This window comes from Pan paniscus, chromosome 3, assembly GCF_029289425.2.
Source record: "Pan paniscus chromosome 3, NHGRI_mPanPan1-v2.0_pri, whole genome shotgun sequence".
Taxonomy (NCBI): Eukaryota; Metazoa; Chordata; class Mammalia; order Primates; family Hominidae; genus Pan; species Pan paniscus.
This window is the reverse complement of record NC_073252.2, coordinates 188,317,299-188,333,177: the sequence shown is the minus strand read 5'-3', so window position 1 is coordinate 188,333,177 and position 15,879 is coordinate 188,317,299. Positions and strand designations below refer to the sequence as shown.

At 35.2% G+C, this 15,879-nt stretch overlaps 1 protein-coding gene across 11 annotated transcripts in view; it reads left to right on the top strand.

Annotated features, from left to right (window-relative positions):
• LOC129397663 (olfactory receptor 4K3-like) overlaps positions 1-7,251 on the top strand; it is a 29,411-nt gene extending 22,160 nt beyond the window's left edge. For all 11 annotated transcript variants that reach the window (XM_063604058.1, XM_055112110.2, XM_055112115.2 and 8 more), the window contains one exon: positions 4,046-7,251. In XM_063604058.1, coding sequence (XP_063460128.1) covers positions 4,071-4,982 — 912 coding nt within the window. In that variant the 5' untranslated portion in view covers positions 4,046-4,070 and the 3' untranslated portion in view covers positions 4,983-7,251. The remainder of the gene's footprint in view (positions 1-4,045) is intronic.
• Positions 7,252-15,879: the final 8,628 nt, after the last annotated feature.

Genomic DNA, 15,879 nt, shown 5'->3' with positions numbered 1-15,879 from the left:
AAGGAGAAACTTGGTAGAAAATATGGAAGGAAATCTGTTAAAAGCTATAACTGTCAATGGTGCCATGGAAATAAAATTATGTTCTGGGAACTGAATAGAGATGCAGGATAATACCACATGAGGAGAAGGACAAATGTCAGAGAACATTGGGTGTGCCTCCCAATCATGCTAATTCTGAGCTCTGAAACTTCTAACAAGTTACCTGGAGAGTCAGACTCAGAATAAGACCCATTTCATGGGGTTGTTGTGAAGATTAATTTAGACAATGTGAGTGAAAGTTTCAGGCACACAGCAGGTATTCAGAGAGACAGGGCAACACAGAGAGGGTTTTAGTTTTTCACATGACCCTAAAAGCAGCAGCTCCAAAATAAATGGAAATGGTTTCATTTTCTTTCTGTGCTTCTTTTTTTTCCCTATATTTTCTTCTCTTTGGTGAGGTCTGCTTTAAGTCATTCCATTTTATAAATATATACTCTTGCAATTTAGAGAGTAACTTCTCCCTAGGGTATGTCTGAAAATTAATTATACTTGTATTGTCAGTATTGATATTAAATTATAATTTATTTTATTAGTAATACTTTATCTTTTGTAATTTAACTAAAATAATACTAACAACTTTTAAAATAAGTAATAAGGTAAAAAAGCAGGCATAGGCTTTTACTCTTTGTGTATAGTACCAACAGTCTATTTCTTTTTTATCTGACATGACCAGTAGAGATTAATGCACACAATAAGAAAATATTCAATAAATTCTTGTTGACTAGAGTAGAAAAAATAATCCCCTTCTAAATCTGGTACTTTCTAATTCTGTTCTTATTTTTATCCCTGGTATCCAATAATACTGTTGAATGTAAACAACAACTTCAATTATATACAACAGTGGGGATAAGCCCAGACTCAAACAACTTGAAGCTGTAAGTTCCAAAAGTAATCATAACAGAATTATTATGGATACATGGAATATTTTTCATGCAGCTATTTTCCACTTATATTTCTTATGTCAGTTACCTTTTCATAGGACACGTCGTCCTGGTAAGAGTTTTATTATTTCATCATGATTCATAGAAATCATATTCCTTTCCAACCAAACTAAACTATAATCATTCTTTCTAGACACTAACTCTACTACATTCTCTATTATCTATGGACATTTTCCTTTTGTTGACTTTTTTTTCAGCTGTAAAAATGAGTATAATTGTTATTATGATTATGAAATAAGTGTTTTGCACAGCCCTGAGTGCACTGTCCTCTCTCTCAAAGATACACGTATATACTCTCTCTCAATATGTGTGTGTGTATATTTATATATACACACGCATATATATACTCTCCCTCTCAATGTGTGTATATATATAATTTTATACATATATAACTTTATATATGTTTTATGTATTTATAAAGCTCTCTCCATATATATATATATTTATATATACTATCTAAACTATCTAGCAACAATCTAGCTGGCTCCCAACCTTAACAGAGGGCTGTGTAACACCAATCATCAGAAAATTATCATGGGTATTGGAAATAAGTGATTCATTATAGCAAGGCTTTGAGATCCAGATATCTAAAAAAAGAAAAAGAAGGAGAGTAAGAAGGAAAACTAGGAGACAGAAAATACAAGAGAGGAGAGGGAAAGCAAGAAATAGAAAGAATGTAAATCTATTTTCCAGTTTCACAGAATTGTATTTTTAAAGGAATTAATAGCAAAAATGAGTAGGTTAGAGACAAAATTTCTACAACTTGTTGGTAAGGAATCTATTTAGTTTGTATATGCCATTTACCCTGGCATTGTGAAAGGAAATCTTCTGCCAGTGATGATTAGGGGAAACTATGTATTTCAAAAAACATAGCTTCTTCATCTAAGATAGATGAGACTGATTGGAAATAGCTTCCTGTGGTGACGTTGGAAAACGGAGGGAATTATCTAATCTCAAAGTGCGTAGCCAGAGTCTTGGGTCCCAGGGGCCTTCTCCTTTGTCACACTAAAATCTGTTTTTAAAGCAACTTGATGCACATCCCTCTCCCAGTCTTCACCACAGACTTTGCTTCATTTTAGTCCCTGCAGAGATTTCCAGACTTTAGCTTCTCAAAAATCATCTTCTTTTGAACTAGAAATTTAATGCAAGACAGTGTATTCTAGGGTCATAGATCGTGTCTGGCAACATGGCTTTTGAACACATTTTAGAGTTCTATATTGAAGATTAGACCTTAGGAGTCACAATGGCTGTGGTATGCCTCAGGTTTTGAGTAATTTTTTACAGGCTACACAAGCTTCGAGTTTCATGATCAGAGAACATTTCTTCCTAATGCCCATTATTTTTCCTTATGCCTAGAATAGTTATTCTTTCACAGATGGTTAACCACCTTCTCCTTGACTGGTTTATCTGCCCTTATATTTAATTAGCTATTTTCATTGATGAAAAACGTTTTGTCATTTTGTCAAGACTAGTAGTAGGATCTCTTTATTTATTCATTAATGAAACAATTATTGACCTTCAAACAATGTCCTAATATTTTCCAGTATTTCAAACGTATATTTAGGCACTATTTTTCTACCATATAGTCCCTACATAATAATATGTGCTTTTCAAAAATAATATTATTGGCCAGGCACGGTGGCTCATGCCTGTTTTCCAAGCACGTTGGGAGGCCAAGATGGGTGAATCAGCTGAGGCCAGGAAATCCTAGCTACTCAGGAGGTTGAGGCAGGAGAATCACTTGAACCCAGGAGGCGGAGGTTGCAATGAGCCAAGATCATGCCATTGCACTCCAGCCTGGGCAACAGAGCAGGACTCTGTGTCAAAAAAAAAAAGAAGAAGAAGAAGAAAAGAAAAGAATATTATTTTACCTCAGGTTCACAGTATTGAATGGACCATAATCCTTGATTCACATCATAAGCTCTTTCACGCCCATTATGTATGTGTTTATCCATTAGTGAAATTACACCTATGAAAACATGATGCAATACAAGAACTGAACGATTCATAAAGCACTCATATGCTTATGTGCTCATCTTCATAACTCCTTTGCTTCCCCTCACCTGAGGTTACTGAGAACATCTTACATTTCCTCTTTTTTATTTCATACGTATATTTTCACTTATACAAGTTCTTGCAAAGCACACTGTTGCGTTTTATTGCTTTTCACCTCATAAAACCTATGCTGAATTGATCCATTTTGGACTTTTCCTACATTATAATATTTTACTAAGATTTTTCTATATGATTTTATGTAGTTGTGCTTCATTTGTTATGGTTCAGAATAATATCCCATTGTTTTGTCAATGGGCATTATTATAAATTTCTCTTTGTATGCATATGCAAGAGTTTATCTTGGGTTGTAAATGGAAGTGAAATCACTGGGCCATAGAATGTGTGAATGTTAAGTTTTCCAGGATAAGGTTGAACTGTTTTCCCAAAACGATTATACTAGTATTTGGTTCCATCAGCGATGTTTAAGAAATCCTCTTAACTGGGCACATGTCATAAGGACCTTCTGAGGGTGTGTCATGAGTGCGTCCTTAACCTCGGCAAAATAAACTTTCTAAATTGAATGAGATCTGTTCTCAGATACTTTTGCGTTCATACAAGTTATTACTGGAAACAGTGAAGAAGGCTTTAAAAATAAAACTTATCAAGTTTAGGTGAGATTAAATGAAAGCTCTAAAGTTGTGAACCCCAAAAATCTGAGACAGGTCTCAGTTAATTTAGAAAGAATGTCACTTTCTGACAGGCCCAGGAGCCCCAAGTTTATCTTGGAACCTCAGAGAGGAATTCACCCAACTCACAGGTATTTGATGGTACAAATCCATGGCTGGGCTTGGCTTTAAAAATTTTATCTGAGATTCCTTCTATGGAACAAAGTTCCATCAAAACCAGTTTAAAAGCCTATGTAAAAACAAATAATTATTCTTGCTGCACTGTATACAAATAATCAGGACTAGTATAATAAAGTGAATCAGTTCTAAAAAAAAAATCCTCTAAATTCACATACTGTTTATTCAGAAAATGTGATGCTGTGCCTTTTTTTTTTTTTTTTTCAGATGACTTTAGAACAAACTGGACTAAATGGAAGAAGTAAATCAGTCTGTGGCGTCTGAATTCATCATTCTTGGGCTTTGTGATTCATGGGAGCTCCAGGACTTACTCCTAGTGATATTTTCTTCACTTTATTTGATCACCATTTTAGGCAACATCTTCATTGTGGTTATAATTATCACTAACCTCCATCTCCATTCCCCTATGTACTTCCTGTTAGCCAATCTCTCATTCATTGACTTCTGTCTTTCCTCAGTCACTGCCCCTAAAATGATCACGGACTTTCTCAAAGAAAATAAGACCATCTCCTTCGGAGGCTGTATGTGTCAAATTTTCTTTGGACACTTCTTTGGAGGGGGCGAGATGGTACTGCTTGTGTCAATGGCCTATGACCGTTATGTGGCCATCTGCAAGCCACTCCATTACTCCAGCATCATGAACAGATATATGTGCATTGGGTTAGTGATGATATCATGGATTATTGGCTTTGTGCATTCAACAAGCCAACTAATTATGATTGCAAAGCTGCCCTTCTGTGGACCCAGGGAATTGGACAGCTTTTTCTGTGATATTCCATTGGTAATCAAGCTAGCCTGCATAGACACCTATATTCTAGAAATGTTGATAAATGCTGACAGTGGGGTACTGGCAACCATCTGCTTCATTCTGTTGCTGAGCTCTTACTCTCATATTCTGTTTACTGTCTGCCTTCACTCTAAGGGTGGAGCATCCAAGGCTCTCTCTACCTGCGCTGCCCACATCACAGTGGTAGTGTTATTCTTTGGGCCTTGCATCTTCATCTATTTGTGGCCAGTCAGTATCCCCTGGGTGGACAAGTTTCTTGCTGTATTTTATGCAGTCATCACACCTCTCCTAAATCCAGCCATTTACACCCTAAGAAACAAAGATACTAAAAATGCCATAAAGAGACTACTATGTTAGTATTAGATTGCAGTGAGTATTTAGTGTCTCACCCTAGCATGTTTATAGTAATGTCCCTAAATTAGTCACATCTGACCTGTTACTTTGAACTGGGAAACATTACCCAGTTCACAGATGGTCGTCTATGTCTCCAAATGAAAGATTTGTGTCAATTCTACTCAATTCCACAATCATTTATTGATTATTGAATGCTAAATTATTTCCTGTCTGGGAAATTTGGCCAGTCTTTAGGACTATGATTTTGACTGTGCTCAAGGATGACTTGAAGTTAATTAATGACATTTATTACTCTTGGTGCTACTACTTCCAACACCCACTACCATATGCTGAAATTTTCTATTATGCTAAGCATTTCCTTGAGCAAAGTATGTCACGTAAGTCTTCTCTTAATTTTTTTCAATAAGCCAGTGAATTGAGTATTGCTATCTTTATTTTTACAAATGGATAAATTAGTCATTCAATTAATAATCACTCTACCTAACTTACCTGAAGAGACACTGTAAAGGTAATTGGGAAACATTCCCCATCACACTCGGAATAAGACTGAATCAGTCATAATATAGAGAGAATGTTATTCCTTCAACTTCATGCCTTGGCCATTTGCAAAACTGTGTAATTGTCTTTAGGAGATACACAATAAAAAGAGAGATGAGTGCACTAACAATCTTAGGGTATTACTTCTCTTTCTTTTAATAAATGTGTTGGAGGTTCATTATCTATACCAGATAAAATAAGGGACATTGTGTTATATTCTAAAAATGACTAGGGACCCCAAAGACCTTCTGTTTAAGAAGGTTATATCTATTAACATTTACCAGTTTAGAAATCTTAAAAAATTAAATGATTATGTACTAATGCTTAAAAATAACAAAAATAAGGCATTATTAGTTACTGTAAATATCATATTTTAGGAAAAGTAACAATATTTTCAAAAATGTAATAAAGAAGAATGGAATGGTTTTACCTATTTGCAAATTCCTTTAGCATATGGCTGAATAGAAGCAGTTGAGTTCTCTCATCTACTCTGCATTGCGTCTGTTGTAACATGTGCTTTTGTTAGAATTATATAAAGGCCATCTGGCCTGACAGAGATATGTAGTTGGATAAAAGAGGAATGTTTTCATTTTTGTGGAAAAGCAATGGTGAATAAAACTACAGGTGAAATTTAGCACAAAGCAAGACAGTGGCATCCTGTACTAGATATTGTGGCAGTCCTCATTATCACATACTCACAGTAAAAAAAGTAAAAACTGTAATAACCTTTTAAAGTTATGTGTGCAGTATAATGCCAGATTGTATTGTTGTTTGTTGTTGCTATTTTGGTTGTGGTTTAAATAGTGAATATTGTATATTTCTCCATTTTGATGATTTTCATTCAATATTTACCGCAATCTGGGAAAGTTTTTTCCACCCTAGCAACACTTCCTAGATTTCTTCTCAGTTACTGTTTATCTGAAAGTGTCTTTTTTTTTTTTTTTTTGAGATGGAGTCTCGCTCTGTCGCCCAGGCTGGAGTGCAGTGGCGTGATCTCAGCTCACTGTAAACTCCGCCTCCTGGGTTCACACCATTCTCCTGCCTCAGCCTCCCGAGTAGCTGGGATTACAGGTGTGTGCCACCATGCCCGGCTAATTTTTTTGTATTTTTAGTAGAGATGGGGTTTCACCGTGTTAGCCAGAATGGTCTCGATCTCCTGACCTCATGATCCACCTGCCTCGGCCTCCCAAAGTGCTGGGATTACAGGCGTGAGCCACCGTGCCCGGTCGAAAGTGTCTTTATTTTTTCTTCATATTTGAAAGATATTTTCATTAAGTCTGGAATTCTAATGTGTCAGTTTTTCTCAAAACTTGAACTGGATAAAGAAAATGTGGTACATACACACCATGGAATCCTACTCAGCCATTAAAGGGAATGAGATCATGTCCTTTGCAGTGACTGGATAAAGCTCGAGGCCATTATCCTAAGCAAAACTACTCAGGAACAGAAAAACAAATATTGCATGTTCTCATTTATGAGTGAGAGCTAAACATTGAGTGCACATGGACACAAAGAAGGGAACAACAAACCCCTGGGTTTACTCCAAGGTGGAGGGTGAAAGGAAGGAGAGGATCAAAAAACTACCTATCAAGTAGTATGCATATCACCTCAGTGACAAATTAATCTGTACGCAAAATCCCCATGATGGGCAATTTACTTATGTAACAAACCTGCACGTGTACCCCTGAACCTAAAATAAAAGTAAAAGTAATAATAATAAAATGTTATTCCAATGCTTCTGGCTTTCATGTTTTCTGTTGAATAGTCATCAGTTTTATTGCTGTTCCTTTGAAGATATTAAGTTCCTTTTTCTCGCTACCATAAACATGTTCTTTTTGCCTTCAGTTTCAGCAAAGTGACTACAATATGCCTATGATATCGTTTTCACTGTAGTCATCTCTCTTGTTCACTGCACTTCTTGAATCTACAAGTCCTACCTTTTATCTTTTAAATTAAAAGATAAACTTTTCCATAGTATTATTTTTCTATATATAAGGCTGAATCCCTTTGCCAGCTGGATGTGTAATGAATAATTTAATTCTCTGTTTTTGGGGATTTTATTTTTAAAATAAATAATTGTAAAATATTTGCCCAATAGCTAAATATTTTAGCTAATCTGTTATTACCTGAAGAAAAAAATTTTGTAATTGGATTTTAATCATATGGCAATTTTTAAGAATTTGATATATGTTTTGAACTTATGATCTGTAGAAGATTTATAATTTATCCTATAAATTGCAAAGTATGATGGTGTCTATTTTCTTAAAGGCTCACCTATGTATCGGGGGAAACTGCCCCTGATAGTCACGTAGGTTCTTTTCTATTTTCCCTAAGTGTCGGCCGGTCTGAGAAATAAAGGGACAGAGTACAAAAGAGAGAAAATTTAAAGCTGGGTGTCCAGGGAAGACATCACATGTCAGTAGGTTCCGTGATGCCCCCCGAGCCGTAAAACCAGCAAGTTTTTATTAGCAATTTTCAAAACGGGAGGGAGTGTATGAATAGGGTGTGTGTCACAGAGATCATGTACTTCACAAGGTAATAGAATATCACAAGGCAAATGGAGGCAGGGCGAGATCACAGGACCAGGGCAAAATTAAAATTGCTAATAAAGTTTCAGGCAGGCATTGTCATTGATAACGTCTTATCAGGAAACAGGGTTTGAGAGCAGACAACTGGTCTGACCAAAATTTATTAGGCGGGAATTTCCTTGTCCTAATAAGCCTGGGAGTGCTACGGGAGACTGGGGCTTATTTCATCCCACCGCTGCGACCGTAAAAGACAGCCACCCCCAAAGCGGCCATTTCAGAGGCCTACCCTCAGGGACCCATTCTCTTTCTCAGGGATGTTCCTTGCTGAGAAAAAGAATTCAGCAATATTTCTCCCATTTGCTTTTGGAAGAAGAGAAATATGGCTCTGTTCCACCCGGCTCACTGGCAGTCAGAGTTTAAGGTTATCTCTCTTGTTCCCTGAACATTGCTGTTATCCTGTTCTTTTTTCAAGGTGCCCAGATTTCATACTGTTCAAACACACATGCTCTACAAACAATTTGTGCAGTTAACGCAATCATCGCAGGGTCCTGAGGTGACATACAGCCTCCTCAGCTTTCGAAGATGACGGGATTAAGAGATTAAAGTAAAGACAGGCATAGGAAATCACAAGGGTATTGATTGGGGAAGTGATAAATGTCCATGAAATCTTCACAATTTATGTTCAGAGACTGCAGTAAAGACAGGCATAACAAATTATAAAAGTACTAATTTTGGGGAACTAATAAATGTCCATGAAATCATCACAATTTATGTTCTTCTGCCATGGCTTCAGCCAGTCCCTCCGTCCGGGGTCCCTGACTTCCCACAACACCTATGACATATTATTCTTTTATTTTAAGTTTTTATAGTTTTTTACAAACATAATAGCAATTCTATTTTTTATTTACATTTCTTTGATTACAGATGAATTTTAATGTTCTTCATATACTTATTGACTATTTTTGGATTTCCTATTTTGTCATAAACATGAGTTTATTTTAAATTTGGTATACCTTTACATTTAACAGTTATTTCCTACATTTATTTTAGTTAAATAATTTATACAAAAGATTTAAATTTTTGAAACTTAAAGGATCAGAAATTTTTTTCTGCATTATTTGCACATGGGGTGATATACTTAGATTTTTCTCACTCAAAGACCTATTTGATGTGGTCCTTTGTTAGATTCTTAAGTGGTCTCTCTCCTTCCCCTCTGCGTTTACCTGCAATCACCACCTACTGGACTGGAAGTCAATCTGCACAACCCATCGTAAACATCTGTTGACACAAGTATACCACACTTGGGTAAGAGACATGCTTCTTACAACCTCTGCTACCACCATCACCTATGCCACCCCAGCTGCCAAGGAGGTGGTGAGCCCACACAGCAGCCCAAAACACCACTACTACAACCAGCATTTAAGAAAGGCACCACCCCAGCTACCAAGGAGGTGGTGAGCCCACACAGCAGCCCAAAACACCACTACTACAACCAGCATTTAAGAAAGGCACCACCCCAGCTACCAAGGAGGTGGTGAGCCCACACAGCAGCCCAAAACACCACTACTACAACCAGCATTTAAGAAAGGCACCACACTAAAGCTATTTATAACCAAGGAAATCATATAGAGATTTCACCGCTGAACACGGCCAGAAGCAAATCCCAACAATCCTAGTCAACATACATCATAGTCATATCCTCAAGAGGATAATTTCACATACCAATATTCACCTTGAATGTAAATGAATTAAATGCTCCACTTAAAATATATACATTGGCAGAACAGATTTTAAAAAACAATCCAACTAAACACTATTTATCACAAACTCACCTTAGTAGTAAAGACATTTATACACTGAAGGTAAAGGGGTAAATATCTTTTTCCAAAGATATTCCACACAATGGAAGACTTCTCAAAAACAAACAAACAAAAAACCCTTACATTCGACAAACGAATTCGGTAAAACTTCAGGATACAGTATCAATGTACAAAGATCATCAGCATTTTTACACCAATAACAATTAAGGCAAGAACCAAATCGAGAAGGCAATTTCATTTACAATACCTACAAGAAATATTTAATAAAATACCTAGAAATATAGTTAACCAATGAGGTGAAAGATCTCTACAAGGAAAACACTGATGAAAGAAACTGTAGACAATAAAAATAAATGAAAAAAATCCTATGCTCATGGATTGAAAGAATCAATATCATAAAAAATAACCATATTGTCCAAAACAATCTACAAGTCCAATACAATTCCTATCAAAATACCAATGTCATTTTCACATAATTAGAAAAAACAATCCTAAAATTCATATGGAACCAAAAAAAGAGCTGAAATAGCCAAAGCAATCTGAGCAAAAAGAACAAAGCTGGAGGCATTACATTACTTGACCTCAAATTATACTACCAGGCTATAGTAACTAGAACAGTATGATACTAGTATAAAAATAGACATATAGACCAATGGAACAGAATAGAGAACCCAGAAATAAAATCACATATCTACAGTCAGCTGACATTTCACACAGTCAACCAATACATACCCTGGGGAAAGGACACTCTCATGACTAAATGGTGCTGGGAAAATTGGACTGCCAGATGCAGAAAAATGAAAACTGCATCCCTATATCTCACTATACACAAAAATCAACTCAAGATGGATTAAAGACTTAAATGTAAGGTCTGAAACTATTAAAATACTAGAATAAACTCCAGGGAAAACTCTTCTGGACATGGTATAGTCAAAGCATTTATGACAAAGACCTCAAAAGCACAAGCAATCAAACCAGAAATAGAACATTTTGACTTAAGTACTCAACATAGTACTTAACTAAGATTTACTAAATTCATGTATCAAATCTAAGAGTTTTTGATACTACAATGGTAGATACCTATCATAACACATTTTTCCAAACCCATAGAATGTACCAAGGTGAACACTAATGTAAACTATGGACTTTGGGTGATAATAATGTGTTAATGTAGATTCATCAATTGTAAGAAACACCACTTTAGTAGGGGATGTTAATGGGGGAGGCTACGCACATGTGAGATACATGGGGTATATATGCACCTTCCTCTCCATTTTGCTATAAACCAAAAACTACTGTAAAAAGAGTCTTTTCTTTAAAAAAAAACAAGTACTGTTTTAAAGACTCAGAGATAATACAGTAAAATGAAATTACTAATTATTTTCTCTGAGTAATATAAAAATTAGTGATTTTTTTCTTTCCTTCTTTTCTTTATTTTCTAGAAATCTGAATTTCTTAGTTTAATGTCAATTGATATTAGTTGATCCAATTTAATGAGAGAAAAAGAAACAATATTTTCATCAGTAGAAATATAGATGATTATATGTTAGTGTGCTAACTACAAATTGGAAAGTTTCAATTAAATAGAAAAAGAAAAGCATAAAAACAAGTAACTCATAATTGTAAAAATATAAGTGACGACTAAACTCATTTAAAGATATTAAACCTCAGTAATCCTTAAGAAAATGCAATTTTAAAATAACAGATTTGTTTTGTTTTTACTGATTTTTGTTAACTGATTGGCAAAGACAAAAATGAAAAAAAGAAAAAGAGACACAGATTAATCCCAGTGTGTTTGAAAGAGTCCCTATAGTAGAAACTCTTAAACATGATTGGGGGAAGTAGAAATTAATATTTATTAGAATTTAAAATGTTCAAATCCAGGCAACAACAGAGATCTCTGAGATCCCTATCCCTGAACAAAGGGTTAAATTCACTGAGCATTGAGGAGGTCTTGTAACTGAAAGGAAATGCCATAGCTTACATAACAGACACCTAAAATAAAAAACAAATCTTGCCGAGCAGAAAAAATAGTATGATTCAGTATTGTCCATACATGAAAACATCTCAAAGAACAAAAATGCCCAACTTTGAAGATCAATCTAGCAAAATGTGATTTTAGGTGGCTTTAACTTCTTAAAAGCCTTACTTTTGCAGTTTAGATGCCTTTTACAAAGAATTAACATTTGTTAGTGAGAAAGTATAGATTTTTCAAAATACAAGTGGAAATTCAAGACACACAGCCCATTAAATGAAGAAATACCACACAAATATTTAAAAAATGAAGCATAATAGTAGGTAAACAATTTTTTTCTGATGAAAAACCAAAACTATTAGTATAGCACAAATTATCAGCAATGCATCCATAGTATTCAATATATCTTAGTTGCATAAACATAATATAAATATAAAATTGGCTGACTGATAAACTTGGTTAAGGCTGGAGGTGATTTTAAAAAGAGGAAAAATAAGGGAAGTGACAGTGATAGAATTTAAAAAAGAGAAAAGGAAACTAGAAGTAAGGAATTGAGAGATGAAAGAAAGGCGAGAAGGGAGTCTGTGTGAGAGTCCCCTGATGAGTTACAATTCTGCTTAAACTCTTTAAATTACTTTTACCCTTTCACAAAAGTACAGACTGTAGAGGCAATCCGTCTTCTATTTTCCTAGTCTCACATCTTGATTCTGCCCTACTCCCACAAAGTCCTGTCCAAGTTTAACTACTTGGATAACCATTTTTCACATGTTTGCTTGCCGCCTGGCTGGACCGATGTGTGCTTGCTTTTGGTTCTGCTGTTAAGTACAACCCAGGCAACACCGTCTCATGGACTTCTTCCCCCTTCCTCCCTCCTCCCAGTTGTATCAGACCTTTATGTCCTCATATCACTTTGTACAAGCATCTGTCATAATGCTTATGGACACTTTATGATTGACATTTCGCTACCTTGTCTGTCACTCCCAACATGTCTATGAGCTCCCCCTAAGGAGACAGATCATTTCTTACTGACAAATTCTGGCCCATAGTAAGTGTTCCAGAAGGTGTTCAGAATTACTTGGACAGATGGAAGAATGGAAAGATGATTTGATTTGATGATAACAGTTTCTAGGTAAGTTATGATTTATCCTGTGTTTTGATCCTTCCCATAGAATGGTTAATTACAGAGTCAATCAAGAAACTGTTTTAAGCATCTGCAGGATGTATTAATCCCTCACAACCTGCCTGTCACTTTGTCTCAAGCCAAAACAGTGAATTCAACAAGTTTAAAGGAGGTTCATTTAAATGATAATGTGAATCTAGAATTGACTTTTTGAAGTACATGTGTATCTTATTTTCATTTTTATTTAAAAAATAATTGATAAGAGAGTCTTCAGCAGGCAGCATTTCCCATAGAATAAGATGCAGCAGTAAGATGGAGCATCCTAACAAGTGTACAGGTCTTTTGGAAGCCGCTGTCTAAGTGAGGTCTGCTCTATTCTTTTCTGGCTAAATACTAAATACTCATTTTTTTCCTTAGGAAACATACTTCATTCTGTTTCACATTCCTCCACAATCCCCTTAATTCCTGTTTATCTATTCATTTCTGAATTCAATCAGTTCAGAATACTTCCCCAATCTCACATTCTAAAGAACACTTCACTGCAGATCAAAGCGATATTATTTGCTTCTAATGATGCTTATGATTCTCATTAAATGAAGTAGGATCTGGAAATGGCCGTAGCAGCAGAAGCTATGGCTATTTTTTGCAATTCACCATCACCTAGTGGTATGTATTTCTCAGAAATTATGAACACACTACTTTCCTTCATCTTGTAATGATCTCAAACCTGAACTGTGAGTTTATATTCCATGTATTTTAATACCTGCAATTATTTCAGTGCATATATTTCTCTTGTAAATTTTGTATATTGCTGAATATTTCTACCTTTGAAAATTTCTCCCAAGTAAAAAATGAAATAATGAAAAAGCAAAGAGAATATTGCTCCCCCTTTGCCTTCTGCCATGATTGTAAGCCTCCTGAGGCTCTCATCAGAAGCAGATCCTGGCACTGATTCGTGTACGGTCTGCAGAACCATGGAGTGAGTTTTGGTAATCATATTTTCCTCGAAATTGATTAAATTTATTTTGTATTTCCAGTTCCTTTTTGAAAATAAATATATAATTGTTTTAAAATTACATCTATGCCTGTAATGATTTTTTAAATATCCAATTAAAGTGTTGTGAAATTGTGATTTCTTTAGGTAGCTAATATTCCAACTGCCATATTTTCCTTAAAAATTACCTTTAATTTATTGGTTGATTCCAATATAAATCTGGTTTTTAATGTATTAATATTTATTTTCTGTGTATTCTTTTCTGACATTTTGCTTAGGTTCACTGTATTGTTTATTACCAAAACAGTGCAGTTGGGAACACAATTATGTTTTATTTATCTTTATGTGGTATATGAGAAGTTTAAGCTATTAATATACCTCTGAGCAATGTTTTAGCCACAATCTAAAGGATTGATATTATCATTATTATTATAACTTTTTTAAAAAAGACTTTACTTTTTTTAGAGAAATTTTAGGTTCATAGCAAAATTTAGAGGAAGGTACAGAGATTTTCCATGTATCCCCTGGCCACACATGCGTAGCCTCCCCAACTACCAACATCCCGCACCAGAGTGGTATCTGTTACAACTGATAAACCTGCATTGACACATCATTATCATCCGAAGTCCATAGTTTATATTAGGGGTTCACTTTTGATATTGTGTATTTCAGCAGTTTGGACAAATGTATAATTACAGTATTATTCTATATATATACTTATACAGTAGTATCATACAGAGTATTTTCACTGCCATAAAAATCCTCTGTGCTCCCACCTATTATTCCTTCTTTACTATCTTTTTACTCTCTTCATAGTTTTGCCTTTCCCAGAATATCATATAGTTAGAATCATACAGTATATAGCCTTTTCATACTGGCTTCTTTCACTTAGTAATATGCATTTAAGGTTCCACCATGTCTTTTTATGGCTTAATAGCTCATTTGTTCTTAGTGCTAAATAATATCCCATTGTCTGGCTGTACCACAGCTTATTTATCCATTCACCTACTGAATGACATCTTAGTTGCTTCCAAGTTTTGGCAATTATGAACAAAGCTGCTATAAACATCTATGCACAGATTTTTGTGTGGACAGAAGTTTTCAACTCCCTTGGGTAGATACCAAGGAGCATGATTGCTGGATTATATGGTAAGAGTATGTTAAGTTTTGGTAAGGAACTGCCAAACTGTCTTCCAAAGTGGTTGCACCAATTCCAACCAGCAATGAATGAAAGTTCCTGTTGTTTCACATCCTTGTTAGCATTTTATATTTTCAGTGTTCAGGACTTTGATCACTCAAATAGATGTGTAGTGGTATCTCTGTGGTATTAATTTGCATTTCCCTGATGACATGCATGGAGCATCTTTTCATGTGCTTATTTGCTATCTGTATATTTTCCCTGGTGGGTATCAAAGTCTTCTGTTGATTTTTAATTTGGTCATTTGTTTTCTTATTGCTGAGTTTTATGAGTTACTTGTATATATTTGATAACAGTCCTTTATCAGTGGGTCTTTTGCAAATATTTTCTCTGTGGATTGTTTTCTCTTTCTTATTTTTATTTCTTTTTATTTTAGGCTTGGGGGTACATGTGAAGGTTTGTTACATAAACAAACATGTGTCATGGGGGTTTGTTGTACATATTATTACATCACCCAGGTATTAAGCTCAGAACCCCTATAGTTATCTTTTCTGCTCCTCTCCCTCCTCCCACCCTCCCCCCTCAAATAAATAGACCCCAGTGTCTGTTGTTTGTTTCTTTGTTTTCGTAAGTTCTTATCATTTAGCTCCCACGTATAAGTGAGAACATGCAGTATTTGGTTTTCTGTTCCTGTGTTAGTTTCTTTGTATTACTGATTCCATTATATCTCCTCTCTTTCCTATCAATTATACTTTTTAAAATATTTCAGTGATTGCCTTATAGTTAAC